The sequence below is a fragment of the Odocoileus virginianus genome, chromosome 25, assembly GCF_023699985.2.
Source record: "Odocoileus virginianus isolate 20LAN1187 ecotype Illinois chromosome 25, Ovbor_1.2, whole genome shotgun sequence".
Lineage (NCBI taxonomy): Eukaryota > Metazoa > Chordata > Mammalia > Artiodactyla > Cervidae > Odocoileus > Odocoileus virginianus.
The window spans coordinates 34676492-34694788 of record NC_069698.1 but is presented as its reverse complement, the minus strand read 5'-3'; the positions used below and the strand labels follow the sequence as shown (position 1 = coordinate 34694788).

The following is an 18297-nucleotide window of genomic DNA, read 5'->3' as shown; positions in this document are numbered from 1 at the left end:
TGCAAAAATAGGCAGTCAGAGTTGCAGGCTATGAGAGATAGCTAGCTGCCCACCAATATTCATCCACCCCTTTTTCCTGCCACATAATTAGGTGACATTCTCAGTTTCCCTTGCAGACTGATGTAGCTATGTGACTAAAATCCCAGCTGTGATATATGTTATTATTGTTGAGTCACTAAGTCATATCTGAATCTTTTGTGACCCCATGGACTATAGCCCACTAGGCTCCTCTATCCTTGGGATTTCAGGCAACAATACTGGAGTGGGTTGCCACTCCCTTCTCCAGCAAATCTTCCTGCCCAGGATCGAACCCGAGGCTCCTGCATTGGCAAGTGGGTACCGCTGAACCACCAGGGAAGCCCCAGGATACATGAGCAGCTGTGGCGTGTGCCTGATTCTTCGCAACTCCAGCCTTTAAGAGAGCTGTGCCTTGTCCACATGCTGCTGTCTCCATTGGCTGAAACCTGAACAAGTCTTGACCTGATGACAAGATTCTAGAGGATAAAAGCATCACAAGGTGACAAGACGGGAGAATCCGGATCCCTGACTTGCCATGTGGAACAGAGTTACTACCAACCAGGTGTGTATTAGGCACTCAGTCGTGTCCAACTCTTTTTCAACCCCATAGACTGCAGCTTTCCAGGCTCCTCTGTCCATGGCATTTTCCAGGCAAGAACACTGCAATGGGTTGCCATTTGCTTCTCCAAGGGATCTTCCTGAATAAGGGATCAAACCTGGGTCTCCAGCATTGCAGGCAGATTCTTTGTCATCTGAGCCACCAGGGAAGCCCAATCTGGTATACGCTCAGTTATTCTGTTAGGAAGAAATAACCTTCTTGTTCACGAAGTCACTGATTTTCTAAGTCTATTTTCACAGCAACTCAGTCTAACACAGAAACATAACTCCCAAGCTAGTGTAGCAATTATCTTATATATATATATATATATATATATATATATATATACACACACACACACACATATATATATATATTTATTTATCTTCTACATAGCCAAAAAGCACATAATACATTTTAGAAAACTTTTGTCTTAATCTGTTTGGCTGCTATTACAGAATGCCTTAGACTAAGGGGCTTATAAACAGCATAAATTTATTTCTCATAGTTCTGGAGGCTAGAAGTCCAAGACTGAGGTACTGCTGGCAGATTCAGTATCCAGGTGAGATGCTACTTCCTGGTTCATAGATAGCCACCTTGTCACTGAGTTCTCTTGAGGCAGGAGAGGAAGGGAGCTCATGGAGGCCTCTTTTATTTATAAGAATACTAATCTTATTCATGAGGGCTCCACCCTCCAAATCCCATCACATTGGTGGTTAGGATTTCAACATAAGGATTTGGGGAGAACATTCAGCCTATTGCAACTTTCTTTCAAAACAGCTAAAAATTTTTAAAGCTTTAAAAACTATTATTTTCCAGTTATTTAAAAAAAAAAACTGTGGTGGAACCACTTATTTCCTACAGATTATAGATAAGTGAATCATTACTACACTTAGCATGTAAAATTTAGCAGAATAATGAAGAAAAAAAGCACAGAAAAATATAGACCAATGTGGTACTTAGACATTTTTATAGTGCTACAGCAATTAAAATGAAAATATATTCCAATGCCATTAAAAACTCCATTCCAAAAGCAATTACTTAATAATGCCTTTCTCTTACATCAGGTGGGAAATTTCTCAAGAGTAGGGATTCTATTGCTTCCTACTATATAACTAATACCCAGAACAGTTTCAAAAAATATAATGAACATTTAATAAGAAATTGTTAAATGAATAAATAAATGAATGAATGAAAAAAAGTATTTTAAATATTGAATTAGTTTTAACTTTTGTGGAAAAGTACCATGATTAGTCAAAATGAAACTCAAAAAACAAAAAAGTTGTATTCTTTTTCACCATTAATGCTATCATCTCTCAACAACAAATCTCTCTGAATTAAAGAAAATCCTAAAAATTTAAAATTCTGAAATTTAAAATACCCTATCTAGCTTGACAGGCACACTAATAGTTAACTCAGAACTATGTCAGGATTTCAATTTCTAGCTTGAGTATTCCACACTCAGACATCTGATATTTATAAGATGAAACATAAAAATAAACCTTTGGTAAAATATTATGAAATAGATTTCTAACTCTGACATCAACTCCAAACTTTCCTTTTATCACTCTGAATTTAACAGCAGGAATTGTGCATATTACTAAAAACTGGATTTGGCCCACAGTGGAAAAAAAAAAAAATCAATAGCTAGTAGTTAACTCCCAATCTCCTTCCAGCAATGTCAATGTTGAATTTATCCACAGACAGGAAATAGGTTTGGTTTGTCTGCTTGCACAATAGGACAATGGATCAGCAGACAGCTTACCCATAATGTCAGCATTACTGAAACTATAGGTGGTAAATCCCTTTAATGCAAGTATTTGTAGCCCAAACTTTCAAAGGGATGCTGGTCTAAGCTTAAGAGGACCCATAATTTTAAGAGAGACATGTTCTTCAGAGTCAAGAATTCCAATGGAGAAGCATGAAACTCAGTCGAGAATCCTATAAAAATTAGACTTTTAGAAAACAGATCAACAATACTGAAATAAGCCTACCACACCATTCGAGTGTAAAGCAAAAAGAATTCTAAAGCAAATAGTCATTTTTTCCTTTTTTGCTTATTAAAAATGAGAAATAGTTGAAATAGGTATTTTATCTCAAATACATTATTTAAGCCAGCATTTAGTCTAAGACTGAAAACTTAGTTTTCAGTGTTTACTAACCAAATTTAATTTTTAATACATGATTCATTCAATCAACAGATTTATTCAAGAAATATGTATTGAGTACTAGGACAGAGATTGTTTATTGCCTAGTGTAATATCCATTGTCCCTACTTGAAAAAAGATAAAGTGTTAGTCTCTCAGTCGTGTCCAACTCTTTGCGACCCCATGGACCATAGCCCACCAGGCTCCTCTGTGCATGGGATATTCCAGGCCAAAATACTAGCCATTCCCTGCTCCAGGGGACCTTCCCAACCCAGGGACCAGACCTGGGTCTCCTGCATTAGCAGGCAGGTCCTTTACCAGCTGAGCCACCGAGAAGCCCACTGTCCCTGCTTAGAAGTCCTAATTTTTAGCTGGGTGCCTGGATGTTGGAATAAAGATCTGATCCCAAGTCTCCCTTTCATCCTGGCTCTCACCACTGAAAGGGTGGGAGGTAACCAGAAATGTTATGTCACAGTTCCTGAGAAATATCCTTAAAAAGCAGCCAGTATATATTCTTTGCTCTGTCTTCTCATCTTTCTCCACCTTGCTGTTTAAAATGTGTCTCTAATGAAAGAGGCTCTCTCTTGCACAAAACGATGAGCCCACATCCTAGGGATGACAGACTAGAAAGCTAGAACCCGCATTCGTTCCTGAGGACTTTTAGGTCAGGGCTATCACATCCATCCTAGACTGTCCATCTTCAGACTTCAATGCAAGAGAAAAAAATAAAGTCCTATCTTTTAAAGTCACTTGTATTGGGGATTTTTATATTACTGCAGTGAACCTAATCCTAACTGACACAAGCTCAACCTGTAAGGTAAGTACTGAAATACAAGATGACTGAAGCAGATTTCCTTGCACACAGCCAGCCAGCTTAAGTTCTAGCAATCGATACTGAAGTATAAACAACACTGAAGTGAATTATGACTATTTTTGCCTGTTTGTTCTATTTTCAAACCAACTCCCTTCTTCAGGTAACAATAACCACTTTTCTTCGAAGAAATATCTCTCTCATATTATGAGGTCAGATTTTCATCCTTGTAGCCCCATTCTTCAGTCAATCTATTTTGGGGGGAGGGGTGAAGGGGAGAGGTGGGAATGTAATCCAAGCCTGGCCAATTAAAGTACCAGTCAGTCAAACTGATTCAGAAATGAGCCAATTAAACTTAGCCATTTAGAATCCTGCTGTGTTAATGACCATCACTACAAGATGTCACATAACAAAACAACTCAGGACTCAGTGCTTACAACAAGCATCCATCACAGATCTGTAGGTCTTCTGGGTCTCCCTAGCTTCAAGCTGCTGACTGGACGCAGATCCGCTCCACGTCTCTCATCCTCCTTGGACTGGCAACAACCTGAGTGAAATTCTCTTAGTGATATATGGCTGAGGCACAAGTCAAGCTAAATCACACAAGCACATTTAAGGTCTCTGCTCATGTCATTCTGATTAATATTTCATTGGGTGGGGAAATACATTCTGCCCACTATAGTGAACTATGAGTTCACATAGCAGACAGAGGATATGAAGAAGTGGGAATGATAATGCACACAATCAATGTGTCAGTTATGCACACATCTGACACCTCTAGGTTTCTGACACCTCTAGGGTCATGGTGGTCTTAGAAGGCTCTAAGCCTAAGGTTGCATGTGCTAATCTTCCAGGCTAAAACGATGTCTCCAATGGCAGAGAATGACTTAACACGTGAAGAGAAACAAAGACAGTCAAGGTAAGAGATGGGTGGATAGATACACAAAGCATACTGAATCCTTTACTTTAAAAGAGGAACATGTCAGAAAAAATACCAAGAATAGCAATAACACGGACAAGTGTTGTGAGGATTCAGAAAAGTGAGAAGATCAGAGAACTTTGTGTAGCAGACATTCATTGGAATGACGAGTATGGGTCATCTTCACGAGAGCAGACATAAAAAGGATTTTCAGAAAAGCAGATTATGCATTCTCTAGCAGTCCGTGTTGGCTTATACACCTAATTTCCTTGCCTTGCCTTCTGTTGCAGAGGATGATAAAACTAAATACTCGCTTCCCTAGAATCCACTGTTGCAATGTAAGTTCTGCTGGGACCCCTCAGTAACACTGTTTCTTCCTGACAAAAGTGAAATGGCGGCTTTCCCTCCCACTTCGCCCTCCATCTTCCATTTCTATCTTCTTTCCTGGAAGACTATGTAGGGCAGTCTTTCTGCTCTTAGGAGGGAAAGCCAGAATAGATGCAGAGGGGATGGTCTGTGATGGTGAACCCGCAGTTGGTTCTTCTGACCTTGTTTGGCTAAACATATAAAACTTTACCCTGATTCAGATACTGTTAATCAGGTTTTCTGTTACTTGCATCTGAAAGGATTCCTAAACTGATATAAGCCTAAAATCAAGGTGATATCCGTTTTAGGTCCAGAACCAACTATATAACTGATCTTTGTATTGATATGTCCCCTTACAGTTTATAACACATTTTTGCACTCCTTACTCAGTTACTAAATCAGTAAGGGTTGCAGTTAAATATAAAATCCTTGACTATTCAAGTAAATAAGTTAGATTTTATTAAATGAGACAGTAAACTGGAAAGCCTGATGTAACTGTCTAAACACTAAATAGATTTATATATTACTGTTATAAGAAAGGCAAGAAGCTATGACAAGTTTTTGAGAAGGGGAGTTCATCTGTGTTTATTTAATAATGGACTGTGAAAGATGGATTGAAAAAACTAGACTGGAAGCAAAGAGACCTGGGAAGAAGCTCTGATAAATGAAGGATTCACTGACAAAATAACAAGGGATTCCAGCCAGGATGGAGTAAGGAGTACCAGAATAGCTCTGCAAAGTTAGAAAACAGGACAAAGTAAATGAAATACCTATTTTCAGATGCTGAAACACAGGCAGAGCAAAATGTGATCTCAGAAAAAAAGGAAATAACTGAGGTAAGCCTTACAATTGCCCTGGTTTTATGCCTGGAGACACTTTCAGACCAAAGTCCACATAAGCATATCCTAGCAAAGCTGGTATGAAGAGACAAAAATTGAGTTTGGGGAGTATGAGATGTCTGGAATTTGCAATTAGCAGTGCAGAAAGGAAGAACTACTCAGAGAAAGAGTTTCAGAATATGCTTTAAGCCTTCACTTGAATACTTCACTTGAATGCACTGTGCATGTACAGCGTAGAAGCTATGAAAGGCTGGGCAAAAATTAATCATCAGAGTAAAAAGAATTACCAGGGAACTACAATCTGAACAAATAGATTCAAGAGAAATAGATTCAAGGGATTAGATCTAACAGACAGAGTGCCTGATGAACTATGGACAAAAGAGGTTCGTGACATTCTACAGCAGTCAGGGATCAAGACCACCCCCAAGAAAAAGAAATGCAAAAAAGCAAAATGGTTGTCTGAGAAGGCCTTACAAATAGCTGTGAAAAGAAAAGAAGTGAAAGCAAAGGAGAAAAGGAAAGATATTCCCATGTGAATGCAGAGTTCCAAAGAATAGCAAGGAGAGAGAAGAAATCCTCACGGATCAATGCAAAGAAAGAGAGGAAAACAACAGAATGGGAAAGACTAGAGATCTCTTCAAGAAAATTAGAGATACCAAGGGAACATTTCATGCAGAGATGGGCTCAATAAAGAACAGAAATGGTATGGACCTAACAGAAGCAGAAGATATTAAGAGGTGGCAAGAATACACAGGAGAATTATACAAAAAAGAGCTTCATGACTCAGATAATCACGATGGTATGATCACTCACCCAGAGTCAAGACATCCTGGAATGCAAAGTCAAGTGGGCCTTAGGAGGCATCACTATGAACAAAGCTAGTGGATGGAGGTGATGGAATTCCAGTTGAACTATTTCAAATGCTAAATGATGATGCTGTGAAAGTACTGCATGCAATATGCCAGCAAATTTGGAAAACTCAGCAGTAACCACAGGACTGGAAAAGGTCAGTTTTCATTCCTATCCCAAAGAAAGGCAATGACAAAGAATGCTCAAACTACCGCACAATTGCTCTATCTCACACGCTAGTAAGGTGATGCTCAAAATTCTCCAAGCCAGGCTTCAACAGTACATGAACCGAGAACTTTCAGATGTTCAAGCTAGTTTTAGGAAAGGCAGAGGAACCAGACATCAAATTGACAACATCTGTTGGGTTATCGAAAAAGCAAGAGAATTCCAGAAAAACATCTACTTCTGCTTTACTGACTATGCCAAAGGCTCTGACTGTGTTCCGTTCAGTTCAGTTCAGTCGCTTAGTCCTGTCCGACTCTTTGTGACCCCATTGACCACAGCACACCAGGCCTCCCTGTCCATCACCAACTCCCAGAGTTTACCCAAACTCATGTCCATTGAGTCAGTGATGCCATCCAACCATCTCATCCTTCTATTCCCCTTCTCCTCCTGTCTTCAATCTTTCCCAGCATCAGGGTCTTTTCAAATGAGTCAGCTCTTCACATCAGGTGGCCAAAGTATTGGAATTTCAGCTTCAACATCAGTCCTTCCAATGAATGCTCAGGACTAATCTCCTTTGGGATGGACTGATTGGGTCTCCTTGCAGTCCAAGGGACTCTCAAGAGTCTTCTCCAACACCACAGTTCAAAAGCATTAATTCTTCAGCACTCAACTTTCTCTATAGTCCAACTCTCACATCTATACATGACTACTGGTGGATCACCACAAACTATGGAAAATTCTTAAAGAGATAGGAATACCAGACCACCTGACCCGCCTCTTGAGAAATCTATATGCAGGTCAGGAAGCAACAATTAGAATTGGACATGGAACAACAGACTGGTTCCAAATAGGAAAAGGAGTTCGTCAAGGCTGTATATTGTCACCCTGCTTATTTAACTTATGTGCAGAGTCGATCATGAGAAATGCTGGGATGGATGAATCACAAGCTAGAATCAAGATGGCTGGGAGAAATATCAATAATCTCAGATATGCAGATGACACCACTCTTATGGCAGAAAGCAAAGAACTAAAGAGCCTCCTGATGAAGGTGAAAGAGGAGAGTGGAAAAGTTGGCTTAAAACTCAACATTCAGAAAAACAGGATCATGGCATCTGGTCCCATCACTTCATGGCAAATAGATGGGGAAACAGTGGAAACAGTGACAGACTTAATTTTGGGGGCTCCAAAATCACTGCAGATGGTGACTACAGCCATGATATTAAAAGACACTCACTCATTAGAAGAAAAGTTATGACCAACCTAGACAACATATTAAAAAGCAGAGACATGACTTTGTCAACAAAGGTCCATCTAGTCAAGGCTATGATTTTTCCAGTAGTCATGTATGGATGTGAGAGTTGACTATAAAGAAAGCTGAGTGCCGAGAATTATGCTTTTTGAAATGTGTTGGAGAAGACTCTTGAAAGTCCCTTGGACTGCAAGGAGACCCAACCAGTCCATCCCGAAGGAGATCAGTCCTGAGTGGTCATTGGAAGGACTGATGCTGAAGTTGAAACTCCAATACTTTGGCCACCTGATGTGAAGAGCTGACTCATTTGAAAAGACCCTGATGCTGGGAAAGATTGAAGGCAGGAGGAGAAGGGGAGTAGAAGGATGAGATGGTTGGATGGCATCACCGACCCAATGAACATGAGTTTGAGTAAATTCCAGGAGTAGGTAATGGATATGGAGACCTGGCATGCTGCAGTCCACGGGGGTCACAAAAAGTCGGACATGACTGAGCGACTGAACTGAACCAAACTGAACTGACAATCTTTACAACTACTGGAACTCATAGGAAAGTAATCAATTGAGTTTTATACAACTAGAGAATAGAAACTTTATTGGAAGACCTGTGACATACAATAGAAGGCTTAAGTCACTCCTTAAGAAGAGAACTAGAAATTCTTATAACAAAAGGATAGTCTAGACACTCACAAAGTTTAATAAGCTACTAGAGTAACAGCCTTCCAAAACAAAGCCCAATACTCTTTTAAAACCTGGATATTCAAATGTATTCATTTTATAATGCTGTCATAACAAATTGACACAAATTTAATGGTTTAAAATAATACAATTTACTATCTTCAAATTCGATAGGTAAGAAGTCCAGGTACAAGGGAATTCTAATCCTCCATTTAGAACCTCACAAGGCTAAAATCAAGACATCAGACAGGTATTGAATTGAACATCCAAATCCATCCAGTTTTTTGGCTGAATTCAGTTCCCTGAAGTTTTAGGACTAAAGTCCCATTTCCTAGCTGGTGTCTGCTGGGGTCCAGTCTTTTTTTTTTTTTTTTAATGTCTTTAATTTCTGCCATACAACAATGTGAATCAGCCATAAATATACATTTATTCCTCTCCTGCTTGAGCCTCCCTCCCATCCCCATCCCACCCTGCATCCCACCCCCCTAGGTCATCACAGAGCACAGGGCTGAATGGATGAACAAATTGTGGAACATTATTCAGCAACAAAAAGGAACTCCTATTACAAAACAGCACCATGAATCTCAGAAATATGTTGAATAAGGCAATCACAAAAGAATACACACCATTTATTTTCACATATGTAAAGTTCTAGAGTAGGCAAACCATATCTTTAGAGATATAAATTAGATCAGATGGGGGAGGTGGTTTGAGAAGGGGCATAGAGAATTTCAAAGTTGTGGAAATGTTCTATATCTTGATTGGGGTGGTGGACATGCTATTGTATACTTTTGGCAAAACTCAGGGACTCTACTTTTAAAATGGGAAAGTTCTATTTCTGTAAGTTAAACCCCAAAGAGTAGACTTTTAAAAATAATTTAAAAATAAAAAACAAGGTAAAAAGTTTTAAGGAGAGGTAGATAGGCAAAATGCTACAGAAAGATAGAGAACACTGAGAAATGAAAATAACTTCGATACAAGAAAATCATTACTGATTGTAGAAAACACTTGATTGAAAAAAATGAGTAGAACCCAAGATGTAAGACATTTCAGTCATATTTCCATAAAATGTGAAATTCAAATAGGTTAACACAAAGACTTTTCTATTTCAATCTGTTGTTCAGTCAGCTAAGTTATGGCTCACTCACTTGAGAACCCATGGACCTCAGCCCACTGGGCTCCTCTGTCCATGGGATTTCCCAGGCAAGAACACCAGAGTAGGTTGCCAGGGATCCAACCCAGGGATCCAGCCCAAGGCTGCTGCATATGCAGGCAGATTCTTTACAACTGAACCACCTGGGAGGCCCTTCTGTCTCTATTAGTGCTTCTCAAAGTCTCAGAGGTGTACAGTAATCACCTCTGGGTTTTGTGAAAAGCAGGTTCAGATTCAGGATGTCTTGGGTGAGACTTTATATTCTACGCTTCTAACAAGATCAGTCAGTTCAGTTGCTCAGTCATGTCTGACTCTTTGCGACTCCATGGACTGCAGCATGCCGGGCTTCCCTGTCCAGCACCAACCCTCCGAGCTTGCTCAAACCCATGTCCATCCAGTCGGTGATGTCATCCAACCATCTCATCTGTAGTCCCCTTCTCCTCCCTCTAACAAGATACCAGGCCAATATTGCTGACTCACCTTCTATACTTCAAGTAGCAAAAACACTGATCACTTTTCTGGGGCACTGATCGTTTACATTAAGTGCTAGTTTGGTCTAGAAGTTCCCAAGTTCTACGGAATCCATTCCTACCACCAGTCACCTGTAGACTGACAACCTAGTCCCGTCTTTGTAAACAATAGAGGTGTTTATGATGTTCTGGAAAATAACAGCTAACTCCTGTGACCAAGTCCCCACCTCTGATTCTAACCAATAGATAATCTGGGTTAGTCATTTTTAGGAGGCAAAATAAGAACTCTTCTGGTTTCTCTTTTCTAAGCTGTTTTGAGTCTTACAATAGAAAACGTAAGTCAAAGTGTTATATGAATCATAACAGCAAGCAAACTCGGCAAAAGAGATCTTGAGTACCTCCGTTTTTTAAAGGGGCGGAACCTAAAATAAGAGGTGGGGCTCCGGGATTATCCTCGTGGGCGTGTTAGGAATGCGCCATATTACAGGGGAGGGGCGCCCCATTTCTACAACAATCTTAAAAAATAAAGCTTCTGCATTTGAAATTACCCCTAAATGACGAAAACTTGAAACACAAACTTTTCTCCCATTAAACTCGTCAACCAGCACCTAACTCAAAGTTCAGTGATACTATTTTGCCTCGGTCTAGCGAGTTCACCCAAAGTCCTCCCCGCGTATCTCTGGCCGTGTCCCCCGGCCTCGTCACTTTGCGGCCCACGCGGCCCCCGCCCGGAGGCAGTAGTTTCCCCTACGCTAAAGGGGGAGGTGATAACGGACTCCTCTATCTACTTGCCTCGAGGAGGGGCGTGTGAGGAGCCACCTTCCACCAAACGGTGAGACACCCGGGCCAAGAGACGCGGGATCAGGAGGAAATCCGAGCCGAGGCGGCGGCGTCGGTGCAGCCGGGGAGCTGCTGGGGTTGGCGGCCGGCGATCGAGCGCGCGGCCTCGCCCTCCGCGCCGCCCCGCCGTTCTCCCCTCAGAGCTTCGGAAGGATGGCACCGGCGGGAGGGGGCGGGGCTCCCGGGAGGGGGCGGGGCCGCGCGGGCTGGCTGCTCGGCTGCGGCCGGAAACAATAGTGAGGAGCCCGAGCCGCGCGCATCGGCGGCGGCTGTGGCGGCGCGAACCCGGACGGTAAAGCTCCTGCTCTCCTCGCCCGCACCCTGGTCCCCGACCCCGCGATCCCGCCGCCTTAGCCCTCAGCCCCGCGGCCCCCGTCTTTGTTGCGCGCGGGACGCCCCGACGGACAGTCGGGGAGAAGGACGCGGCACCCTGAGGGGCGGGCGCGCGCCCCCAAACGCCGGAGGCCGGGCGGGAACCAGGCTCCCCGAAACGCTGAGTCTGGACGGACCGGCTGCTGGGGCTCTCGAACGCCTTCTGCCGGGGTGGGAGGAAGCCCCGGGGCGAGGGGACGCGACGCTCCCGCCGGCCGGGCTCTCTGGGACCCCGCCTCCCCCCCGGCCGGGCTTAGCCATCCCGGCTTCTCCGGCAGTGCCCGAGCCGCTCCGCTGAGCCGCTGCCCGACCTCCCGTGCGGATGCCAGGGACGCGGCCAGACCCCCTCCCTAGCGTTCACTTTTTCCACGTGCAGTTTGCCCGCCGCGGACCTGGAATAGCACACCTCGCTACGCCGAGCTAGCGAGACGCATCTAAGGTTCCCACAAGGAAGTAAGGAGAGCGGTGTCCCGAGCGCCTCGCTCGTCCTCCCTTCAACAGCGATAAGTAGGTTGACAGACCCCGGTAGCGAAACAGGCCGCGCTGCTAAGCTCTTTCTGCGCCTGGTCGGGGATGGAAGCGGTCTAGAATACCCGAAAACTGCTCTTCATCAGCTCCCCTCAACTAAATACAACACAGGACCAAAAAAGGCACTTGGGCATAGTGTGACTTGCGGCTGGACTTTTAAGTTTTACTAGCTTTGTGTCCTTGCACAGTAGAAGTATTAGTGTGGCGATGCTTGTTTCGAGAGGCTGTTGCCTTAGATAAACTGAAAAGCATCCTTCTCTTTCCTAGAAGTTCCTACTATTGCCGTGATGACAAGTTCTTGAAATTGTGTAACTTTCTTTTTCTATTTCTTAATAGGGGCACTATGAACGAAGAGGAGCAGTTTGTAAGCATTGACTTGAATGATGACAACATCTGCAGTGTTTGTAAACTGGGAACAGACAAAGAAACACTCTCCTTCTGCCACGTTTGTTTTGAGCTAAATATTGACGGTAAGGACACAGGATAGATTCATTTTATGCCGTGAAATTTACAGAACTACTTCATGCTGAACTCTGGTTATAAGGTAAAACTAAAGTTTCTTGAATGATTGTAAATTGTGTCAAGTGGAAATCTGTTAAAGATAAGGGTTTCTGGAAATGAAACTAAAGGTAGCACAGCTATGAATTTAAGAGAAACTGGTTTGGTTTTTTTTTTTTTTTTTTTTTGTTTTGTTTTTTTTACTCCCACAGTATTAACTCAGTTTTACTAATATAAAAATGAAAAATGAGTATTGACTGCTAAACTTTTCTGTTTTGAGAGCTTATTGGGTTGTCAGATTTTAACAGATCTGTGTGTTTTGTTTTAATATTTAAGAACTAACATAACCAAACATTTACATTGATAGGCAAATGTAAGTTTGTTGTTTTGGCCATACCATGCTAGTACATAATTGAGGTGAGCTATAATTTTTTCTCTTCTTATTATCTGAAACACATTTTAAAATTTTTAGATAACTTGTCAGTGATCACACACACCTTTAATAATTTTTAAACTAAAAAGGCTTTTAAAATTTCTCAGTAGTGTATCCAACAGTACATAAATGAGTTCTCCAATACTTTTTTTTAATCTCTATTATTAAAGTATTTAGGTTGATGCACAGCTAATGTGTCTGTGGGTATCAGTAGTTTACCCCCAAGAAACATGTGGAATATGTTTCCTTAATCTTGATGTTACCTTGATAAATTCTGATTTTTTTAAATATTTATGTCACACAAAAAAGGATCTTAATGTTCTGGTGATAAGTTTGCCTGCCATTTGAATTTTGAATTGTAACATACCAGTAGAAAGATTTTGTTAGACCTTTAGATTAATTTTTAGATTAATTTCTTTACTGGCTCTGTTTATTAAGTAGGAGATAACAAATGTTCTTTCCATTTGATAAAAAAAGGGTTATCTACTTTGAGATTCCTCTTAAGCCTTGTTTTTCAGAAATTATTGTAGGCACCAAATTAATATATTTAGATACTCTGTAGTAAAAGTCAAAATTATAACTATGAATAGACTATTAAAAACATGTAGAGTTAATTATATGACATTCATTTTCCATTTAAGATACTGGTTGTGACAGTTTTGCCATTGTACTCTCAGAAGTGTAATTGCTAAACATGATAATGTATGGAAGAACATGGATTTCCTGTGGATTGCATAACAGTATTGGCCCTGTATATTCTTTTTCATTGTAAATTTTGGTTCTAGATGGACAGAGACATTGGAAATGACCCAGCCCAAAGTTGTGTTTACGTTGAGGAAAACTGACAATCAGGTTCAGGTTCAGGGTGGCTGTAGTGGTGATGGCAGGCTCTTGTTGCGTGCCGAGGCCCTGCACTAAGCACCTTATATGGATTATGTTATTCAACTCAAAATAGATCTGTGATGGCTACTATTATCCATTTTAAAGTTGATGGAGCCTAACTTTCAAGACCTAGAAACTGCACTTTGAAGTTGCTCAGCAATGAATGACATTGCTCAACTCTGGAAGCCTGGCATCTAGTTCTAGTATATGTCCTTTTAATTCCATTGATCTACTGTCAATGGTTATTTTAGTTGATGGGGTAATATTAGAAACCTATTTTCCTAAATCGTAATTGCTGTCCTTGATATTCGGCCAGCCAACCTTTCCTAGCCAGTGTTTCCGGCTACATTACCATTAGGGGTGTTCATGCTGTGATCAGATTTTTCTGAAGAAACCTAAACTTTCATATTAGCTTTTCTAGGTTTTTTTTTTTTAATGCCTTTTAACTGATTCTTCATCACTGTATAGACAATATAAGATTTTTCTCAGGTACCATCCTTATAAATATTTCATCTCTGATAAATCTATCTCAGTGTATAAGCTTGTCATAAGCCCTACATTGTTGAAATATACTTATCTTTAACTTAAAAGGCAAAAATAATTCTCAATTTGAATGAGAACTGTTTCTTTTTATGTTCTACATACACTCAAGGTTTTATATTTTTAAATATAAATTAAATATTAAATATTATTAAATATGAAATTAAATATAATTGACTTTTTTTAATGCCAGTTAAACTTTCCTAGGGAAAATTACTTTAGAATTAAATTTTCTTCTCAACTTATCTGAAGTCAATTCCTGAGTCTCACAAATATAATACATTTCATATTTAACACAATGATGAGCTTCTGCATTATAGCCATTTTAATATGAGATTATTTTTTTAATCTTAGAAATCTTAGGGGAAAAGAAGGGAAATGAGAACCCTGAATGCCATAAAATTTCAATTTTTATATCAGTATACAGGTTTTTTTTTAAATCAATGAAAAAAAGGTTAAAACAAATTATATTCTTTGTTTATGTCAGTAAACCTTTTAAAATGTTTTTGAACATTATTGTCCCCTACCAAATTCTAAGCACAGTATCAATCAATAAATGTTAGATAAGTAAGTGGGACTTTAAAAAGTAGGGCATTTAACTTTCCTACTTTTGGTATAACCTTTCTGTAGTGTGGTAGTGTTGCCCTCATTTGGTTTCTTAGCTCTCTAACTGCCAAGTTTGCTCTAAAGCCTTCTATTCTTCTTTCACCTAAGAGGCTAGTTAAAAATTTTCTTAGAATTTTTTAGTCCACAGATTCATAGTAAACAAAAATATTAATATCTTACACCTTCTGGATTGTAGCTTATGTCAGATCAAAACTAGCCTAATCTCATGTTGCTTGCATAAAATCAATATTAAGCTTATCACATTTTTTAAACTGTGGGCATACATATATTTATAAAATGAAAATGAAAGAAGAAAGAAAAAAATCTTGTAGGAAAGATTTTATATTCTGAGCATGGCTCTAAGTTGCCTTTTTTCTGTATCTTTGCAGTACTTACAAATAAATGAGTACCTCCATTTTTATATACTTTCAAACCAGAGGTGATATACTTCAAGAACCTAAAAAATACACTCTAAGGAAATTGATTTGGGCAAGGGGTGGGGAGGGACACATAATTCACCATTGGAATTACTTGTCTACTTCTAGGAGTAAGAGAAAGATGTATAAACTTCTTAATACTTATGACCTGTCCTTGGCGCCAAGACACTATAAACATTTTATGCATGTATAATCAAATACACTAACATGCATCATAGTTCATGGTTCTCAAATTTTTCTAAAGTTCTTTACTGACTACTGTTCCCTAGGCTATTAAGGCTGGGAAGAAGGTAGCCCAGGGTAGTCAGGAGCCAGTCATGAAACTCAGCTGTAAATAGCACAGTCAGAAATGAAACTAAAGTTGAGGGGGTGGGGGAGATCCAGGGCTAGTCTGTTACTTCATAGTATCAGTTTTCATTTTGTGCCAAAATACTGTGTGAATAATTAGTATTTTTGTGTATGAATGTGTTAGTCATTCAGTCTTGTCTGACTCTGTACAACCCCATGTACTAACCGCCAGGCTCCTCTGTCTCTGGGATTCTCCAGGCAAGAATACCGGAGTGGGTGGGTAGCCATTCCCTTCTCCAGGTGCTCATCCTGACCAAGGATCGAACCCAGGTCTCCTGCATTGCAGGCAGCTTTTTTACTGTCCGAGCCTCCAGGGAAACCCTTAGTATTTTTACCTTCCTCCTCTAGTAATTGACTTCCTTTTTATTCAGTGACGAGGAGCTTTTTATAAGACAGAGATCAATTCCTCTTATGCCAAAGTTTTCAGTGTGAGTTGATCGTGCTAGTTGATTAAGTAAGCATTTCATATAATTACTAGTCCACCCTAAACTGTAAAATCTATCTCAGACTTCATTCTCCCCTAATTGGTGGAACCTTCTGGGAACTTTTTTAGAAACAGACCCAAATTCAGATCCTTAATAATCTTCCCAGCAAGAAGTCTGTAGATGTTTTCTCTTAGTTAAGGCACTGGTGAACCCAGTGCTCACTTTTAATCTCATTTTTCCTTGATTCTCTGAGTCTTTGACCAAAGCGTTGTTCCCATGGCCAGTAGTCAAGGAGCAGTTTGAATCTCATATTAAATCCCTGATTTAGCTTGGAAGTCAGGACTGATTATTAACTACTCAGAGCCTGTCAACAGCTCTTCCCTTTGTCTTGTTTCTAACACGTCAGCATCTTTCCACTTGAGTAAAGGTCCACCACTTTACTTGTGATACGGAGGCTGTATGTTGCTAACTCCATTTGGCATTTACCTCTTTCTCTTGCTTCTCATAATGACAAACATCATGCCTTGCTATTAGCTAAAAGAGCACTTTTAAATATAAAGCCTGATTTGACTTTTGAATTTAGCTTAGCTCTCTTTATACTTAGAAGTACAGATGAAGAATTAATTTTTTAACTGCCTTTTAATGTCACTTTAAATTTGAACACTTAAAATGGCTCTAACAGTAAAACCTCTTTATTTGGACAGGAGTTAGGAGGGGTGGAAGTGAAATTGTAGGTTTAATCGGTGATAACTTTATAGAATATTTTTTTAAAAAGATAAAGCTAGGCTAGCCACATCTATTAAGCTAACAAGCCATATCTGAGGAGCCAGGTTCCAGATTCCTTTCCCTGTCCTAATTTTATGATGGCCTCGTTTTAGTTACTCCCAACTTTTTCTCTTTTTAACTTCAAACTTTTCTAATTCTAAAGTTTAGGATGAACTTAAAATTGAGATCATAAACAAATTTTGGTTGGAAAGATATACCCGTTAGAAATTAGGTCTGGCTGTATGTAACAGAAAATCCAAATAATAATGATAAAATAATATGGGATGGATATTTACATATCTCATAGTAAAAGAAATTGATTCTGTAGTCTGTGTGGTAGCACCATGATCAGAAAGACTCAAGCTGCTTCTGTTTTACTAACCCGCTTTCTTTAACACATATTTGCCATCATCAGTCATCTCGTGAGCCAGGATAGCTGCTGGAACTCCAGCCATTGCTTCCTTATTCTCGGACAGAATAGAAGGGGCATCTGACAAAAGGTACATGGTAGCCATCTCTCCTGAATCTATAAAGGAGCTTTTCCCAAAGTCCTCCTTAACAATTTGTTATACGTTTCACTGCTCTTTCAAGAGAAGCTGCTCCAAATAAAATCAGTATTTTACAAAGAAAGGGACAAAAGATGTTGAGTGTCCACCTAACAAGATCAGCAAGAGAGAGGCCTTTCTAGTAATTGAAGGTTACCATGTTGAAAGCAAACTATTTGAGCTACAACTAAGACCAACAAGTAAAGGTCCCGTGATTCTTCTAACACAGGAGTTTGAAATGGAATGGATTTTTACAAAGGAAGCCTTGTATTCTGAGGATAGGCATACAGCCAGATCTCATGTGAACTTGTTGCAAAAAAGCTATGAGAATTTTCAAGTTTCTGACCCATCTCAGGACATAAAATATGGTTAATACTACTGCTCATTATACATGTGTTAGATACTATAAACTCACCCTGCTTCCTCTCAGCCTCTCTTCTTGATAGACTAACACGGTAATTCCTCACACCTTTCCAGTTCAGTTCAGTGGCTCGGTCGTGTCCGACTCTTTGTGACCCCGTGGACCACAGCACGCCAGGCTTCCTTGTCCATCCCCAACTCCCGGAGTTTACTCAAACTCCTGTCCATTGAGTCAGTGATGCCATCCAACCATCTCATCCTCTGTCGTCCCCTCCTCCTCCTGCCTTCAATCTTTCCCAGCATCTGGGTCTTTTCAAATGAGTCAGCTCTTCGCATCAAGTGCCAAAAGTATTGGGAGTTTCAGCATCAGTCCTTCCAAGGAATATTCAGGACTGATTTCCTTTAGGATGGACTGGTTGGATCTCCTTGCAGTCCAAAAGACTCCCAAGAGTCTTCT

At 40.3% G+C, this 18297-nt stretch overlaps 1 protein-coding gene across 6 annotated transcripts in view; it reads left to right on the top strand.

Annotated features, from left to right (window-relative positions):
• Window positions 1-259: 259 nt before the first annotated feature.
• C25H21orf91 (chromosome 25 C21orf91 homolog) overlaps window positions 260-18297 on the top strand; it is a 43754-nt gene continuing 25716 nt past the window's right edge. Inside the window, exons 1-3 of one of the 6 annotated variants that reach the window (XM_070455097.1) lie at window positions 260-580; window positions 4429-4493; window positions 12338-12471. In XM_070455097.1, the coding sequence (XP_070311198.1) occupies window positions 554-580; window positions 4429-4493; window positions 12338-12471 (226 nt within the window). In that variant the 5' untranslated portion in view covers window positions 260-553. Of the gene's footprint in view, window positions 581-4428; window positions 4494-10986; window positions 11094-11323; window positions 11394-11778; window positions 11981-12337; window positions 12472-18297 lie in introns of those variants that run through there. The other 5 variants (XM_070455102.1, XM_070455099.1, XM_070455098.1 and 2 more) reach the window with 5 other exon arrangements.